The 20,078-nt window shown below is 42.3% G+C and overlaps 1 protein-coding gene across 3 annotated transcripts in view; it reads right to left on the bottom strand.

The window, feature by feature from the left end:
• pkn1b (protein kinase N1b) overlaps positions 1-20,078 on the bottom strand; it is a 65,791-nt gene that overhangs the window by 32,319 nt on the left and 13,394 nt on the right. Inside the window, exons 1-2 of one of the 3 annotated variants that reach the window (XM_033645041.2) lie at positions 8,110-8,317; positions 93-393 (exon numbers count right to left, since the gene is read on the bottom strand). In XM_033645041.2, the coding sequence (XP_033500932.2) occupies positions 93-393; positions 8,110-8,178 (370 nt within the window). In that variant the 5' untranslated portion in view covers positions 8,179-8,317. Of the gene's footprint in view, positions 1-92; positions 394-5,534; positions 5,763-8,109; positions 8,318-20,078 lie in introns of those variants that run through there. The other 2 variants (XM_033645040.2, XM_033645042.2) reach the window with 2 other exon arrangements.

Here is a 20,078-nt window from a genome sequence, read left to right as displayed (position 1 = left end):
GAGGATGAATCCTCAAAAGTTTTCTCGAACTGTTTCACATCCCTCAGTGGCACAGGGGTTTATAAACCACCTCTCCATGGCGGATACTTTACCTTTGTTGTCATCAGGTCCTTTGACCACGATGTGTGCGTCCAGCTCCTGCAGCTGAGCATGGAGGGACTCCAGCTTGCGCTTGGAGCTGCGGAGCTGCGAGTCCACCTGCTGGGCATTCCTCTTGTCTGTTGTGGCCCTGCGCAGATTCTCCGCACCCTCCTTGATCTTCAGCTCCTTGCGGATCTCTCTGCGGATCCTCTCGCGGTGCTCGTCCAGGCGCTGCTGCACGCTGGAGTCGGAGAAGTCAGAGTTTTGGTCCAGACCGAGCTGCTGGAGCACCGACAGCCCACCTGGATCGCTCTGTGAGAGAAAAGGAGGAGGGTAAGAAGGTTAAGGAGAAGGCACAAAAGGAGAAGGAGGTAACAGCCAAATATGAAGTGGAGGTGTTGTGACGTTTGCAGAAAAAAATCACAATATGAAACAGAAAGTTAAACTATATTTAGCCCACTGCATACGTGGGGGATTATTCAATTTGAGTTGAAAGCGCAACAGTTTCAAAAGGTGACATCTCCAGCTGAGAGCTACTGAGCCGAGGCTACAACAGACAAAGCTGGTAACAGTCACCCTGTGCAGTTCTGACGAAGTGGAGCACTGTGGGATGAAAGGAGAGAAAAAAAAGAGCAACTCCCGAGTGAATCCTCAACATGTGAAACCTGCCGAGCTCAGACGGTGAGGCAGCATCAAAGCAGAGGCAGCGCTTTAGTGTGTAAAGAGCTGAGTGCTCACATCAGCTCTCCTACTGATCAACACTAACCAGATTACAGCAGATCAGAACAGCATTAAAACAAACCAAAATCAATCAGTGTCTTGTCTGCTTCTGGACGGGTGACAAGAAAACACAAACACAGAGTGCACATGTATAAAAACATGAAACATATCTGTTTAAAGACAATCAGGGCTGTCATGATAACCACAATATTACAATACTGTGCTATATAAGCTTACTGCAGGGGATGGCAAAATTATTTTATGGGAGCACCACATATTCACACCATGTTGCAAGTATCCAGCAGCATGACGAGGCGCTAAATATACCTTGAGCTGATATTTTTCCTTCTGTGGATATTCTGTATCATCGCAACCAGACACAACCAAAGTGTCAAGACTGAAAAAATACTGCGCTCCTTATTACACCTCATTGCCCTTCTGTGATCTGCATTTATCAATAAACGCGTATTTAATTTGTTTTAAAACTATGTCATCTTAGTAATTTAAAAAGTAATAATATACCTAATAATGGCCCAACAATAAAGCTGATTCATGGTAAAATAATATGCAATCACAAAAGCACGTTGCGCTGTTGAGCTACACTTAATCACTGCAGGGGAAATTCCTTTATCGCAAAATCCTAAAGCGAATGACAAAAACTTCTGCATGCACTGTTTGCGGTTTTCACCCAATTCTCATATGGAGAAGTTTGAATTATCATTTGATTTTCACCCAGATTTCAAATCACCACTCATCCCAACATCGTCGTGATTTTTAGGATGAGAAGATCATCTGTAGTTCAAAGTAAAACACCAAATACAGCTCAGTAAAGCTTCCAGTAACACCGGTTAGGAAGAGGAAGAAGAGAGTACGCAACCAAGTCATTGATTATGGAAGTACTTGTTTTCTTATTTGGTCCAAACTATAATTACCAAATCAACGCTTAAAACTTTTATTTACTTGTGTTTTTCCATCCACTACTGTTACGTGAATATTGGGAGTTAGTTCATCAGGATTAGCAGTGGGTGGTGTTAATCCTCCAGTCAGACGTCTGCAGAAGAGTTCAAAACAAGATGATGTAATTATCAAACCTCAAACAAAGGAAAAATAGATGTATATTAACAGAGAGCACAATAGACAATCGATATCGAGAGTTTTGAACAACTGATATCAAAGCTTTGAGCTTTTGGAAGAGCCCTGGCAGCAGCTCTGTGAGCATTTATTATCCACCCAGAATGACGAAGAGAGCTTGCACGGCTTGTGAAATGACGATACCACCATGACTGTGCGTCATCATTTATTCACCGTTTCCATTGAACTCCCTCAAAATAGCCTAAGTTTTATCCCTTTTAACAATACACCAATTTTTTACCTCCTCCAAGTGTAGAAACGTTTTTACGATATCTAGCGATTAGATTTTTGGGCGTTTAATCGCAGGTTTTTTTTAATGTGCAAATTGAAAATGTGGATGAATCGCACCTAGTGTTAAGCTTCTATGTTATGCTTCTCTATATCATTGTGTTGATGTTTTTCTGGATTTTAATGTTGTGTGATATTTTGTTTTTTTAATGTAAAACACTTTGAGTTTACTTGTAATGAATTGTGCTATATAAATAAAACTGACATTGACACTGACATGTCTCTTAAATCTGCTGTTTTCGTTCGTTTTTGCAATATTTTATCATTCTTATTATTTTCTGTTTTATTCCTTTTGTATATTTATGCTTATGTATAGCACTTCGAATTTCCTTGTGAGTGAAATGTGCTATAAGCATAAACTTGGACTGGATTGAATTAGGCCCAATCCCATTTCTACCCCTTAAATCTTCCACTTGAGTGTCCACGTTTGCGAGATAACCCTTGATGAGGGAATTGAGAAATATCAGGGTAGAGATCTTTCCCTAAGGAATGACACACCACTTCATGCAAATCTGTGTGGCCAACGTGCAGGCATACGTCACGCGTAGTAGCGACGCAAGATACCAGTAGTCATTCAGGTTTGAAAGTGCCGGCTCCAGCGCTTGTGTTGTGGCCTGTGCTATGTTTATTCTTCTCCGTCTGATGAATCAATGGAGAAGAAATGCTGGAAACAGGAGGTGCCTATGACGTCTTTTAGTTCTGATTGATTTTGTTCGGGTAAGTCGATTTGTTTAAATATTCTAATGCTGTGTTCAACCGAGTTGCTGATGAGTTTACGCTAGTCCAACCATCTGTTGTTTGTATAGCCTACATTCTGATCGTACAGTAACAAATTGTAGCCTATATCTGCTTTTGATGGGTGTCGCAAAGGGTTCTGGGAAATTTCATCTTCCACTTTGTTGAAAGTGTGGGTCGGGGCTCCCTTGGAATCTAGGGCAGCTTTTAATTGTTGGAAACCACTTCCACTACCTCGATTCTGTTTTGGGACACCACAAGCCTAAACGTGAATGCGCACAACCAAGTGCAAGTGGGTATTTCTAGGGGGAGTGTGGGTATTGGGACAGGCCCTTTGTGATATTGAGGGAGTGTGACTTTTTTGGTTCACACTAGCTTCCTAAATTATCCTTGGTATAATGCTGGAGCTGCCCGTGACTCAGCAGATACAACATGAACGAGTGGGAATCAGTGCTAACTTTGGCGAGCTAGGCTAACTAGCGTCCACTTTCTGGGTGGAATACAAACTTAACAGTGTGATGGCTTTTCCCACCTGTTAAATGTTATAAAGGGACAGATGCACGTGTCTTGTCTCCTAGCAATGCCGGCCTTCAAATGTCAGTCAACTGCTGCAATGAAAAAGTCATAAGCATGCAGCCACTGTTTCCACGAACAAATCCAAAAACGGTTTGATCGTTTTGTAAATGTAAAAATATGTGCAACAGCTGCAGTATCATTATATATTATATCTTGTTTATATTTCCTTACACAAGAAGTGAGGATAATACCAGTTTCTTTTTTACTATAAAATCCAATTTTTCTCCATATCAAACAAATTAAGTCGACATGAATTAAAAACAACAAACAAATCCCTCAAATTGGACCCAATACTCGCAATAAAACCCACGACAGGAGACAAAATATTGTTAACACCTTAACAACCCCAACACCACCACCACACTGAAGGTCTAAAAATACAACAGGTGAGTCAACACCTCTTCGACACAGTCTTAACGGAACACTATAAGCTCTGCACAAGGAACATACTGTATGTAACAGAGCAGCAGCATTTAAAGGCTCAAATACAGGTGGGTGAAAGTGATATAAAGCACAGCTAATCATAACTCAGTACTATGCTAATTAATAGCTTTATGCACAGTTGGTGTCAGAAAACGCTGATGACAGATGATACGGGGTGGGTACGTTTCGCTAACTACCCAGGATCTAAGCTTTTATTTCTATCATTTTTAGTATAAGACGAGACAACACAACAGTTAAGATCGATGGTAGCAGCTGCTGGCAGTCGTTTTTGTTTAGCATTGCAGAATTACAACTGTATTGTTCATAACGTTATAAGCTCAGCTAACTGAGCAAACATCAGCTGCTGCCTAAAATCGCTCTGGCTACACACTCTCTGCCTATCTGATGTTGGTTGCTGGGTCCTCATTGGATGCTGTATAATCGAAACAAGGACAAAGCAGAGGCGTCAAAGCAGCTTTACACACCTCAGAACACTTTTGCCGGTGTTCAACCATTTACAATAATAAGTGTACTTCAAAACACACCCTTGTATATGTTTCTACGTACAAAAAACCTCACATATTCTTCATAAACCTATTACAAAGGGGCTTCAGAGCCTGAAGATGCCATCCATTAATTCAATGTTGTGACATTAGATCTCATCAGATCACATACACACACACACACACACACACACACACACTCGGACACTGAGGACTGTCCCCTCCCCTCTGCCAGAGTATAATGACGGGCTGCTTGGGGCCTTTCACTGCACCATGCAGCCAACCACCCAGCTTAGCAGATCTGATTACAACTTCTTAGGTCTCTGTGTCCATCCAGCTACATGCAGGCCGGGGCTACAGCTCTGCTCTCATTAAAGCCATAATCCATCTGCAACACAATGCAGTACAACAGTCAGGCACTGCCCGAGCAGCCAACTGAACCACATGGCACTGGCCATGAGTGCTTGCTGGGTTTTAACTGCTGCTTTAATGCAATGTTATGTCATTGCACAACACTGAGGCAATGTAATCGAGCATGTACCACAAACATGGTTGTAGAACAAAGTCATGAAGATTTACAGCACTGGGAAAATGTGTTATTTTGTCAAAGTACTTGTGCTGAAAGATGTAAACCAATACAGACACTGGCATTACAGAGAAGCATACAGACATGAACATGTATCCTGCTCTATGTGGCAGGCCTGAGAAGCTCTCAGTGTGAGCAGCAGCAGGGGCCACAGCTATACGAGGCAGAAGAGAAAGCAGAGGCAGTAACACACCATGAACGACAGGAAGGGAGAGTTTGTGCCGTGACGCACTCCTGTTCAGCACAATACAACTTTATCCCTGGTGTTTTACAACAAAGAACCTCTGAAGCGAGGTGTAAGACAGCTCACACAGCGGAGCGAAATCACCACAGCAGACAGGAATGAAAACTCACAAGTGATTCGCTGTCAGATAGGAGATGTTTTTACAGGAAGTGAACGAGGAAGCCGACAGAAAAGAGAAGGGCCACAGCAATGGGTGAAAAGAGAAAAGGCGGCCATGCTGAGGCCTGCTGTGGCAACAGTTGCCTACCGAAGACTCTGTGTCACTCTGCTCAGTTTGTACCAGGGAGTCAACCAGTTGATCTCCTGGCAGGTCCTCCAGTGCGTCCTCACTGGCCATGTTTGGCCTCCTTCTGGCTTTGCTCCCGGGACCCCTCCCTACCCTCTGTCACAGCACTGACAGTAGCGCCAATCAGACAACACCGAGTGCTATTCCTGCCTCCTCAAAAGTCCAGGATGTCCTTCCCGCCGGGAATCAAAAGCCAGTCTAAAACAGGAGCAAGTGAACGAGGCGGAGGAGAGGAAGAGAGAACAGCACAGACCGAGCCCCACCTCGCTGCTTCCTGTTCTGCTCATTGCCAGATAGAGACTGAGGCGTCATGCACTTTGTACAAACACACACACACACACACACACACGAGGACACACACATCGGGTGGTTTTGTAAGTGAGAGAGCTCACAGCCACTCTGCTTCCTGCTACTGGGTCTCCAAAGCTGTTGTGATAGATTGTGGTTGTGTTAAATGGACTATCAGACCGTGTGTCTGTGTGTGTATGTGTGTGTGCATGTGGAAGCACAGTACAGTACATGTCTGCATAGATCAGCAGTACTATTTCTATTACTCACATGACGGTGAATTTAGAAAATTAACCACACTGACAGAAAAGGTCAAGGGACAAAACTTTCCCACAATTCACGAAGAGCTGTTAAAAGGACACAAAACACTGAGGGCCTCATCTTACACCCGGCGCAATGCCAACACAGTTGTCATTTTACCCATGTTGTGTGAGAAAGCTGCTCTTGATTGGTCAGAATTTCCATGTGGGAAAAATCCAGGAAGTTAAGCAAACGTTGAAGAAGAGTACACTTGCAAGATAAATGTGACACTTTCTAATGTCACAATGGAGGGACAACTACGCAGGTTGATTTTAGCGCTGCTCATCGTGGACTATATTGCTGTCATTGTTCATTTTAGTCAAACCATACAGTTTGAAAACGAGGCGCGGCTCCAACTAGAAAACAATGTTTTGATGCATTGGATGTGCTGAATGTGCATATTAAGGCAGTACAGGAGGAGGTGCACATTAATAATCCTCCAGGACTGTAACATGCTCATGTTTAACCCAAACAATGTGTCATGTGACTGCAGTTGCAGTCAAGAAGGTCTCAGTCTGGTTGTTTTGGTGCGCACCTGAGTGTGATTGCTGTGTTCACACCTGCCCAAACGAAAACCACACTGAGGGGGCAAACGAACTTGTGTTCGATTGAATCAAACCAAACAGGGCAGGTGTGAAAGCACCCTGTAACTACAGTTTGCTGCTTAAATATCCTACCGTATTTGCTGCAGTGAAATTACTGCTCTTACTGCATTACTCTCAGCACAATATTGCTTGTTTCACCAATTTGCTGAACCTGCCATTTAAATCGCTGTGCACCAGGTGCAGGCGCAACCGGCTTTTAAAGGGAATGGGAGATGACACTCACATTGGCTGAATTCATGTCACAGCCAAACACACTCATGATAAGTTAAGGTACTAATTACAACCATTTTGCCCCTCCTAAATGCACAAAAGACCATCGTGAGCTAATGTTAGCTCGCTTGCTAATAAATACCACGTAATATGACGTTATTGGTACAGCTTCCAGTTTCTTACGTTCCATGTTTGTCTCCCGACTCACTGCCAGCCAGGTAGCATCTCACCAAAGTTGAACTCCACAGAGTGCAAAGATGTAAATTTGCTTTGCCCCCAGAAGCGGATGTTTAATCCGTCGCTCTGTTCGCACTGAATGGAAGTGATCAGGCAGTCAGGTTTAATTTTGCTCGTGTAACAGTACCCTTATTTTGCTCTGTCGAACCCCAGTGCCAGGAACTTCTACAGACCGTTTAAATATGACCCTGAGACACCAATAGCAAAAATCTTTTAAAACATTTCAGAGGGAGTCTCTACTTTTTTAACAGAAAATGAAAAACTCTCTCCGCACGCCATATGGAGACAAACTGCACACACGAGGGAGAGATGGACATTTGCCTGCTGTGTGCCGAGTCGACTGGAGGCTGACTTTTTGGAAGCTCCTACAAAATCTAAATTCACAGGAAAAGCGGGGCAGCGAGCTGAGTCGTCACCTCAGAGACATGAACGAGCAGAGATCACACACCAGCAGCACTGAGTGATCACAGACCATGGCCTGTTTGTGACGGTACCCATCGCTGTCTGACTTCTGTCCTCTTCCTGTCAGTGAGCGACACACACGGTCATGGGTTTATCTGACTCAGACACTCCGCAGCGCGAGGTCACTGACCCTCCGAGCCCTCACTGTGTGGCAGATGGCTCTAGTTGGTGCACAATCTCTATCTGTCGTAACACACACACTCACACAAAGGGTACAGGCACATAGACAGCAAGCAAAAAGGACAAACACACACACACACACACCATGTCTAGTTCTTCTTATTCTCCTACGCTGCTGTAGGGGAATAGGAAGTGAAATAACGTGAAGTTAAGCCAATGCATGCAAAACACAGGCAGCTACTGTTGCTTAGCACAATTCTTATAAAAGACAAAAATGTTATACTGATATTACATGCAACTGTTTATTTCCTTACCGAGCAGCTGTGACTCTCAGAGCTTCTTCTGTGATGTGGACTGGTGGCTGCAGAGATAGCAGCCCCCATGCATCCATACTGTCTTTCACCTTTACAAATATGGCTGAGCTGTCATTATCAACTCTTCTGTGACTAAACTAAAAAGCTCAAACTTTAAACCTGAAGATGAGCTGCTGAGATGCCAGTGGCACCAAACTGTCTCTCTCATTGTGTCTGTGAAATAGATGCAGTTACTAAAACTGTGCCGACCACAGTATAAGGAACTAAGAGCACATCAGTTTATACGTACAGCTCTTAAAGTTACAGTCTCACCCTCTTCACCTGGCTAGGACTTATTTGGGACTAGTGTTGTCAACATACTAAAAATTCTGAAGTCAATAAAAATATCGACAATGGCTAACATTTTTGATACCATAGGGATAAATATAATAAGCATACAACCACTATTTTTCTCGGTAAAAGGAAAGAATTGCCAAATAACTGACTAGCAATCACTAACAATAAGAGACAGCAAGAAAGCACAGCAGATATTGGTGTATCAATACTGTGAGAAATGTGTACTGAAACGGTTTCAAATATTCAGAATTAAAATGTATCGATAAATCGCTGGAAAAAACAGTGTGTGATTAACCCCTTAACATCCAATTATCTTTTTACATTCTTTTATTTCCCCTCAAGTAGCTGTAAGACCAGTTAAAACACCTTATTCCACACTGTCTGACAGTATCATCTTCATTGAAGCTACGTAATGTTTGAAAAGTGACATATTAATTATTGGAAATTAATTAAACATTTCCTGAATCATTCTACATAAACAAAACCCCAAAATCAAAAAAATGAAGCTCTGTGGTTTTGTTTGGCTGCATAGCTTGAATTTTTAACGACTGACTTCCCGTCAGTTACACAATACCAGTTTTTTAAAGGACTGAAATTATTTTAGAAAGTGACAGCTAAGGGGTTTACACCAGTGGCCTCAGTAGTGTTTTAAACCAAGACACCCCTCTGTTGTGACACTTTTAGCAAAGCATTCAAAAGTTGAGATAAGCGTTGAGAGGAACTGCAGAATTGGGTGATAAAATGTTCATTAAAGTCACTTTGATATTAAAAAAAACGGTTTCTTTTTGTTTTGTTTAAATGTGTTGGAACATTATTAAAATGTAAAATGAGAGCCGCACTGGTAGCTCACCCGGTAGAGTGCAAACCTTTACCCCAGCAGCCTGGCTTTGAGAGGACCTCGGCCGTTTGCTGCATGTCATCACCTCTCTCTTCCCTGCCTTCCTTGTCTCTCTATAGTACTATTCGGATGGGATTAGTTTTACATAGGGATGTGGACTAATGTCAGTTTACCACAGGATGTCTGTGTCTGTCACGTCACCTCCCTGTAGGCATGTGTGTGCAAATAATAATTAATGATTAGCTCAATATGAAATATTGCCCATGATCAGGCTTGTGTGTACACAACGATTAGCAATATGGATTTATATTAGGCTTACCTAACACAACCAGAAGTCTCGTGACTCTGAAGTGCTTTCTTCTCAACCTTTTTGATTGGTCTCTCACGTAGGGCTATGCGATCATTAGAAGAATGTCTACTATCACGACTGCTGACAACACCGAATGCTTCTTCTAGCGCCTCCATCATCAGAAAACATGGAAAACTAGTTGTAAATGTGGAAAAATGGTTGTAAACAGGACGTGACAAAATATTTACATGCATTTTGTTACATAGGATCGCGTTCGCACGGGATTAATACTACCCAAGGTATTTTCTCCGGACCGTTTTACAGAAGGTAAAAATTGCCGTAATTTTTACTGACATTATCTGTAATGATTACAGACATGGCGCGTTCGGACGGGACTAAAATCCCTGGTAATAATTACTTTACCCCACGTCTCCACGTTAAACTAATCCTGTCCGAATAGGGCTTATGTCACTATTAATTAAAGTAGATATGCAAAGGAAAGTGATAAATAGTCTATGAATCTATAAAACCTGTATTACTGGCCTACTAATACTAATACTAATGGTAAAGTTAGACATGCTAAAACAGTGTTTCTCCTAAATAACGCCTATCAGTGACTTGCGTTTGTAGGGGCCTGTGTGTGGCACACCGAAAACCTGAGTTACATGTATATGCTCTTGTTTCATTCTGGCTCAGTGTGAAAGACTTTATAGACTCCAGTTGATGATAACTTATGTTACGTGCAATAATAGCACGTTCCCGAAAAAACAAAGACAGGTAGATGCTGACTGCCCGAAACGGTTACAAATCAAGCCAAAATATCTGAGAGGCCATGAGATGGAATTGAACCCACAGCTTGACGCTCCCTATGCCTATGTGCAGCAAGCACTTTGGTAGTTTGACTTGACAAACTGTAGTGGTTGAAGCTAACTGAAGCTAAATGAAGATCTTACCTGGTAATTACATCAAACAGTTGTAAATATCAAAGTCACTACTGGCTACTCAGCAGGATCATTTTTCCAAGATAAGGAAGGTAAGAAGAAGTGGACACTGTGACAGACCGACAATATCGTTTGTAACTTTTGGTCTCTGGTAGACATATGATGCTAAAACAATCCATTAAGTTGCTAAAATCGAATTGTTTTAGGCTAACTAGCTTTGTTCGTGTTTCAAGCCTTCAGTTACATATCATGGCGCTGATAGTTTTCCCCTCCGGTAGACGTGGTTTTCAGAGTATGACCCTTTGCGCTCTGTCCATAGGATGCTAGCAGGGAAGCTAGCACTTGTACTACTGATACAGCTGCACCCCCCATATTCGTCACAGTATGTTTGGTGAAGACCTGTCAATAGAAGCATACAATCCTGTGTGAAATATAATATGGTTTTTAACACATTGTGGTCTGCCATTTTAGACCAAAATGAACCAAATCAATTTTCTGTCTGTCACACTGTCTGGATTCTCCTCTTCTCTACAACCCCTTCCATCTTCTCCTGCCTGTATTTTTCTCTTCACACCTTTTTCATGTTGCTTCCTCTTTCCTATTTTTCTTCATCTAATTGCCAATCCGTCATGCTTTGTCCTCTGTCACACATCGTGGTTAGCAGACCTCTGCCTGGTGCTGCCAATGGGTGACAGAAAACCATCCCTTTGATTAAGTTTTAATGGCCCGTCAGCTCAACTTGGCTCATCTGTTTCTATAAATAGAGATTAAGTCCATTTTGTTGGGGGTAGAGGCCGTGCAAGAATTCTCCAGCCCTTACTCTGCCATTTTATTACTCATTCATTCACTTATCTCACCAACACCTGCATTTCACACGCAGCAATAATAATGATGGGGCTTGGGACCGGACTTTCAACCTAATTGTTACAGTGTAGTGTTGCCAAAAATACTAGTAATTTAATAAATGTACCCTAAGCTAGATATTGCATGGAGGGATGTTTTTATAGGGGAAAGTCGGGACTGGGGTTTATCAGGAAGTTACCGATGATGAAAATGTTGTTTATTATTATTAGGAAGATGTGGATTAAAACAGTGTAACACAAGGTCATGATGACGCAAGCTTTTATGTGGGTGGATGTGGACCTTACTGTTTAGCAATGTGTGGCCTTGAAGATGCTGTGAGTGTCAGTTGTTGGAAGCTGCCGGGATAGAAAAGGCAGAAGAGAGGAAAACATGGTCCAAACTGGACTGTTGTTACTACATCAAAAGATGATCAGAAAGGAGAAACAAAAAGAGAAAGAGTACAGATAAGAGGTCAGATTTATCTTAACGCTATCCCCACCATTGCTGAGATTTTCCGTCATTTATGACAGATTCCCTGCGACTGACAAGATATTCTGGCAATCCATGATTTCACTGTTATAAGACGGGGGCGCTGCTACATATCTTGTGAAGTAGAGCAGCACTGCTGTGTCCAAAAACAAACAAAGAAGAAGATCCGCTCAAAACCGGAAGCAGATGTTGTTTACAGAAAAAAGTTTACGGATGCGCAAGCCATGGAGATGTTGATGGACTCAGACTCCGGCAGTTCCTGTTTAGATCAATGTTCCGAATCCGATTTGGATGAAAAAGCAAGCAGTGAGAAGAAACGAAATCTCCATGACGGTACCAGTGACACGTGGACAAGATGACCACAGAGTAGAGGGAGACAACAGCATTGACACTGAATGTGACAACATGTACTCTTAAATGTGGGCGGGGTTGTTGTCACTCACTGCTCCGTCCAGCACTCACTGTATTTCCTCCTTTATCAGTCTGCACCTGGTTTATCATCCACAGAACGAGGCTGCACGCCCACATTTTCAGAACAAAACAGAACAGGCTGCAGTGAGAGTCTCTCTCCATGGGATATTTAAAATAGCAGCTTTGTGCATTTAGTCCTTCTCAGGCAAGCTCAGGGGTTTAGTGTTGCTGGAGCCCACAGGAACAACACTCCGTGACTCTTTTTTTCCTCAGAGTGAGGATCGGATACGCTGTTCACATAACATGGTCAAATATATATAAACTCTCGAAGATCCACTCATTACTAAAAGTGTCTGTCATATAAAAACCAAAAGAATAATCAAAGTTGAAAGGTCATATTAAAATATAAGGTGTGCTGATGGATTCACATCATCAACTCATGCATTGAGTAACATCACAAGTTAATGTTAAGAGAGCCTTAAAAGTTGCCGGCAGTCGGCCCAGTGAATGAAGTTATTTTTTCTCAGACTCCAGCTGCTGTGAGAGGCAGCAAAACATCCTTTCATTTTATAGTTACAGTTTACTAATAAAACTCTCCACAGTATGAACAGTGGTTACATGAGCCTCAAAACCAGACACAACTCAGCCCTGAGCAGAGTGACCGTCCTCTACTGACCAATCAGACTGCAGTGTTCACAGCTCCACCTTTTAGTACCAGATCTGTGTGCTAGGTACCCCAACAGAGGGGGGACCAAACATGGGGACGCTAAGGAACGGTTCTATTGGTACCATCCACAACTTTTACAGTGGAAACGGAAAAAAAGGTACTGAACTGAACTATACCGTGCTGCTCGGTAGAAAAACACCGTTATTTTCATTTATACAATTCAAACTGACGTAAGGAAATAAGAAAAAAAAATAAATTAAAAAATGTAAATGTGAAATTGATTTTGTACTTGAAAATTACATTCTTTGACAATAATGCGTTTTTCTCAGCTTTTTGTCCAAAATGTTTTTTTCATGAAAATGTAACAATTAAAGTGTTAGCTGGCGGGGAAAGTGTTAATGGCGCCATTCATCATTTCAATGTTGTGTGTGTGTGTTTGGTAAGTCATACACTAAAACACTGCATGTGAAAGAGAGAGTGAGACGGACAGAATTTGGGAGAAACTTTAAATTCTCCTCACATCCTGATGTCTGCACAAAGCCTCATTCAGCAGACAGTGGATGGGATTTGGGTTAAGAGGGGGTGGTGGTGGGGGTTGCTTGGAAGCTGGGAGGGGTGGTGGTGGTGGTGGTGGTGGTGGGGGGGGGGGGGGGGGGGGGGGGGCTTGGGTGAACAGTGAATTCTAATTAATCTCTCTTAAGATACACAAACACAATCGTGTCTTCATGCCAGTGCAGAGTGGCTAAAACAAAGCGATGGATATCAAATGAATAACATAAATAATACACTTTGTCGGAGAAAAAGCTTGAGCACCAAGACACATTAACACTCATACCGTACACACACATACACACACAGGACTAATGTACTGTAACTGGCTGGTAATGAATAAAACAGCACAGTAAGGCAATGTCAGCTAGATGCTGAGAGTACTATCAAGAGGAAATGTTGCTCTTCATAATGTCAACACAGCAGATCAGAGGGAAACGTGTGCACGACGGGCTGCAGAGTACACTTCAGGACACTGTTACACTCAGTGAGCAGGCCAAGCTGACTCTTATGTGGGTAAGTGGGCCAATTTGACTGTAGAGCAGCAGGGTTAAGTATGATGCTGGTTGCCAGCACTCCTCAGCAACAACGATTTGGTGTGTTTGGGTGGTTTGTATTTTGGGCTGATTGAGGGGTCAGGGGAGGAAACATCCGGATATCTTGGCCTCATCGATTGTCTCACATGCCTCCACGGTGAATGAAGAAACCAAAAATTCTTGATGAAGTGAAGTCATGGGGTTATGAATTTAACAACAGCAAAACTTTAACTATTTACACACTCAGATAGTATAATCCAAGTGTCATTTATCCAGTCAAATGCTCAGTACTTCCCAAACAGACGTCCCTCTCCAACTGGAAACTTAACTAAAAGTGAAATTATCTATCAATGTGCTCTTCAAAGCCAGACTCCACTGACAGAAACAGTAATTTTACCTTCCTGAAAATGGAAGCTGCTGGTCTACTACTGCTGCCATAAACAGTTGTGTTTGTGATACTGTGTGACTTCAGTGAATCCAAACTTAGGCCCTGATCACACAGAAAGCGTTTTAGCAGCTGGAGGTGCCATTTTGTAAATGTTTTTAATGAGAATGAAGCTTTATGCTAGCGGTTTTTGCATTGGGACATGCGCTCTGAACGCCTCAAGTTGAAAAAAACTTACACTCAAAGTATCTCATCCTCATGTTTTTCCCCATTGTCCATTCGGATGATTTGAGACGCGGCGGGCCTTCTGTAGTGGTCACAACAAAAAGTTTACAATTGGTAAACAATGGAGGAGAAACTGGTGGTAGCGGTTGCTGGATACCCAGAGCTATACGGCCCAACGATAGACAGCAGGTTGTCAAACTGCCCCCGAGTCACCCTAAACTGCCTAAAATGCCTGAAAACGGCCATTGATCAACTGGTGGTACTCGCCATGATCCACCCTCTTTTTAGGGGCTCATGTATCCACACAGATCTCTGTTTCCTTGTGCCCATCAAACTATTTGCTGACAGCCTCTCACCCTCAACCAGAGCTACAGTAAGTACCCTCTGCCTCAACAATTTAGGAACTTGATACTGACTACTGTCAAATAACTAAAATAGATAATTAAACTCGTCCATACCCATTGGTAGCTTTGTCATCTTCTACCTATGCCAATCCTCAATGCCTATGTGCAGTTTCACATAGATTGACCACGTCAGTGAGTAGAAAAACATGGGACAGACAGAATGACTGACTGACAGAATGACACACTGACAGTTTCCGTGATTATGTACAGCATACCATACCATGACTTAGTCATACCAAAAATTAGAAAAAAAAACAACCAACAACATTGGTCCACAGGGGGAGCCACAGTGATCGGTCGCATTTTAGCCATTTTTAAGCATTTTTCTGTTGTTATAGCGCCACCCAGTTGCCAATTAGAGTTAAATTTCTCCAGTCACCTTGAGGCGTCCTGTTCTACATATCTACCAAGTTTAGTAAAAATCCATATGGCTGTTAGGCCTAGATAAGAAATGAGCTCTCTAGCGCCCCCATTTTGTTTGATGGGGTCAATAATGGAGGGGTCCCCTCAGATTATGTGTGGTCATATGCCTACAAAGTTGCGTGGTGATGGGTGAAACCCTTGAGATGTTATACACCTTTATGTGATGAGCCACGCCCTCCGCAATATTCATTGCCTTATAGAAGCTCAGTTTTAGTAAGTTTTCCAACTTTTGCCAAGAGGGAACTTTAGATATTGGTCCCTAGATTATGTTCACCCAGTTTCATGCAGATCGCTCAAACTTCCTAGGAAGAGATCAATTTGAAGTATTTTTCAAAAATTCAAAATGGCAGAAAATCTATATAAGCGGAAGTTATGGGTTCTTGAGGCAAATTTGTTCCTCATGAGGAGAGGCATCTCTGTGCAAAGTTTCATGTCTCTACGACATACGGGCCAAGAGATATGCCCATTCAAAGTTTGCAATTTCAATCGGTTGCTATAGCGCCCCCCTTTGGCCAACTGATGTAATATTGCTTCATTGGCATCCTCCCATGACCCTCTACCACTGTGCCAAATTTCACATGGATTGACCAAGTCAGTGAGGAGAAAAACGTGGAGCAGACACACAGACAGAGTTTTCATTATTATATAGTAAGATGGTAGATTGATTACACCGGAAGGTCTGGGTAAGAAGGTGATTCTGTGTTGTTTTTTAACCACAAGTGGCATTAAATTAAAAAAAAACAAAAAAAAAAAAAAACAAAGCCAGCGCGGTGCGTTTTGCAACCTACAAAACGCTTTCCTCGTGACTGGGGCCTAACTCTTTAAAATACCAAAGTCACACAATATTACAAACTATCTCACTGAGGCAGCGGTAGACCGGCAAGTACTGTGTTCAGAGAGGTTAAATGACTATTTATGTCACTGGAGTCTGGCTTTAAAGACAGCATGGATAAGTTTCACTTTTAGTTCAGTTCCTTGTAGTTAAGAGCTGTCTGTTTGGGAAGTACCGAGCATACAACTGGATGAATCAGACTTTTTTTTAATCATACTGCATGAGTTGTGTGAGTGTTTGCAAATTAACATTTTAATATAGTTTTGCTGTTTTTAAAAACACGTGCCCTAATAACTTCAACTCGTGACGATGTCTGTTTGAGGCATGCAAGAAAACAAGTTTTCCTCACAAATTCTGCACAACACTGGGTGAGTAATTGTTATTCAAATAGTATTTTGGTGGATGACCTATTCCTTTAAGACCAGGAGAACACAAAATAAACAGAATCATAAAATTACCATAGCCAAATTCCGTGCTGATATCTAATCTCATATTACAAGTTCTCTCTCTGGCCCTCTATGAATGAGTTAACAGTTAGCAGAATGTACCTTGGACTGTGTGTGTTGCCTGTTAATCCCTAAAATCCCTCATATTCCAGAGGAAATTCTGTTGCCAAATCTCCTTTTGCCATTTTGCAGTGCAACAAGGCTGTATGTATATCTACTGCACAACCAGAGCTTGATGAAGACATCACGTGCATGAAGGGAGAGGATTCTCCCAGTCTGAGTAAACATGAGAGACTGTGCAGAAGGTTAGGTGAGAAAGTGTGTCTTGTGTGCGTTTAAGTGCACATCTGTCTGTGTCTGTGTGTGTAAGTGTGTGTTGCAGGCAGCAGTGTCCGCTCCACAGCTGGGGAGGAGCGGATCAGGATGAATGGCATCTTTGTGAAGGGGTCGATCTTCTCAAGAGACTTCGGTAAATGCTTATGTGTTTGTGTTCCCGGCTTTGTCCATTGTGAACTCCACAGAAACAAACAGCAGCTCTGTTCAGGCTCCTGAGGAATAAGGCGGCATACCCCCCCCCCGTAAGAAAAGCTCTATAGTGCTCATATTTAATCTGCTTCTGTCATGCATGTAACAGCAGCTTGAGAGAAATGAGACAGGTGAAGGACACTGAGCAGAAAAAGAGTTTCTGAATATTAATCTCTTCAAGTGAGCAATAAAGCTGTTACACTCTTATATAAATCTGTCTCCATAAAAGACACAGCAGTTAAGAGCAGGCACTAACCAGCTCAGATGTAAAAAGGTCCCTGGACTTAAATCCAACAGACAGCCCACTTTTCTCTGAATGCACCAGTGAGCACCACCTGCATGTAAAAAAGGCAGCAAACAGAGTTGTTGACCTACAACAGTCAACCTGGATAAGGGTGTTACTCAGAGGAGAACTAATGAGGCACTTCATGGCTTTGCAGTCATAACCAGTGTCATGCTCTTCCCGGATTAGGGAGGTGGGTGCTGGAAATACAAAAGCAATAAAAAATCTGTATGCAGGAGAGCAGAGACCATACAATAGAAAGAGGAGAGAATAATCTGTGTAAGTGTAAGATATAGGTGCAAGATGAAGCTTAACGTTCTATAGGGTCGCTCACGACAGAGAAAAGGCACTCGATATCATTTCTTTCTACATTCAAAGCTTCTCTTAAGTTTACGAATGAAGCTTTGAATGTTTGTCATCATATTTTATGAGGTCGTCATCCTAAAATTTTTTTTTTTAATCCTCCAAAATATCCTCAATCTGAATTAAGTGATTCATCAGACTGAACGAGTTAGTCTTTTTTTACTGATCACTTTTCTTTAAAGCCCCACTCCAGCCAGTGTTAGGCAAAATTTATACTCCTACGTTGAATCGACGCTGTACCTACAGCATAGGCTCCGCATTAACGTAAATCGCCTGATGTGCATCTCCTCAGAAATGTAACTACACGTCGCAGCGACGCAGACAACCTGTCTATTTTTGTAAGATGAAACCATTTCCCTCAGAGGAAACAAAGCTTTTATTTACTTTAATTTCACAGATAAGAAACAATAAATTGTGAAGATAATAAAGCCTCCACAAAAATTGCACTTTGAGTACTTGTGTGTGATTTATCCTGGCTTCATATGAGCAGAGGAAATCTCCGCTTGCTGCTAGGCTAATTTATACAATGTAAAATGCCATAGGCTTGTGCTAATAACATTAGCATGTTGTATTTGTTTGGAAAACCTGTGAAGTATAGGACAGATGTTTTGAAAGTTGTAACAGAATCAAAGTTTGTGACATTACCTTTGTTAAATGTTGCTGTTGTCCTGGTTTTATATGAGAAGAGGAAAAGATTGCTAGCTGCTAGGCTACACAATGTAAAATGCTATAGGCTTGTGCTAATTCTTGCGTACATGTCAAAGCGATAGTATGGATATTAGCATGGATAGTGATAGCAAACACTAACATAATTTATCTTCACCGCCCAGAGCTCCCTGCCCATCAACCGGCAAAAGCCTGCTGGGTTCACCTCTCAGACCTCCACCTGCAATTGAGCAGGGAGCTTTGGGCACTAGCTGCACAGGATTAAGGACTACACTGTTCATCTGCACACACTATTTAACTCTCGACCTGTCTGTGACTGTTCAGAAACACCAGGTTTAAACAGAATTAATACACATGAAAAAAAGCTGCACAGCATTCAAATATTGATTTAAAATTCTAATGTCAACATAATGAATGAAGCTTTGAAGCTTCCAACTATGTGGTACAGCTCTAAAAGGCACACGTTATCTTGCAGTGTAGCCATTTCAGTATATGTGACTGGAAACTGAACCCATCAGAAGGCCACCCTAGTCATCTGAGCTGCATGAAGACAGAAACCAGAACACAGAGAACTGTAATTTGAAAAAGTTGTTAAATGTTTGATGTGGAGTGTTTTCATATTTGGTTGCTTCAGGCTTAAGCAGGAGGCTTGCACAGTGCTCTGTGACGAGGCCATGGTGTCTGATGAGTGCAGGATGCTGCAGAGACACACTGATGCGTGGATTTCCTGCAGCCGTCCAGCCATTTCAGGGTCCATATTAACAGAATATCCAACACTTCCTCCAACTAGTGACATGAGCCCACAGGGATCAGGAACGGTTAGAGACAGCTTCTGGCTGTGAGCCATGCTGCTGCTTGACTGTCTTACTTTTTCACTCCATAGGTTAACAGACACATAAACATGCAAACGACACTAAGACAGCACCAGGTAATGGGGAGTAATTTTAGTAGAAGGACAGAAAGCGCACACCATGATGCACTAAAGATAGCTTTTCCAGTGTTGTGTTCCCTCATAGATGCTACATAATTCAGCAACTTACAGCCCTGAAATCTCACTGGAATCCAACAGCCCAAAACATGAATGAGATAACACTGCCACCGGATTTGATCCGTTAGTATATCCCCTGCTCTCTGGGACAGATCCAGATTCAGATGTTGCGTAAAACATGCATGGATGTCCACGGGAGATTTTGACCAGAAAATTAAACACATGCATTCAAATCTGTGGTTATTAAGATTTTCTCCACTATAGATATCAGGTCGACTGACACGCTTTGTGGCAGATGCTTTATTTATTCTACATGCAATATGCCTGTAAGTCACCTACAGCCGTCAGGAGGGGACAGAGGAAGCGGAAAGAGCCCCGCTGTGTAATGGAATGGTTGAACAGGCATGATGGTAATGGACATGGAAAGCAGATTAAAAATGATTATGGCAGAAGGGCTGAGGAGGATAAGAGGTCCATTCTATAATGCAGATGATTATCCCTCTTTACTGATGCCGTTGATTACGATAGCG

The sequence above is a fragment of the Epinephelus lanceolatus genome, chromosome 18 (assembly GCF_041903045.1).
Source record: "Epinephelus lanceolatus isolate andai-2023 chromosome 18, ASM4190304v1, whole genome shotgun sequence".
In the NCBI taxonomy this organism is placed as follows: Eukaryota; Metazoa; Chordata; class Actinopteri; order Perciformes; family Serranidae; genus Epinephelus; species Epinephelus lanceolatus.
The sequence above is the reverse complement of the archived record's forward strand: the minus strand, read 5'-3'. Positions and strand labels throughout refer to the sequence as shown.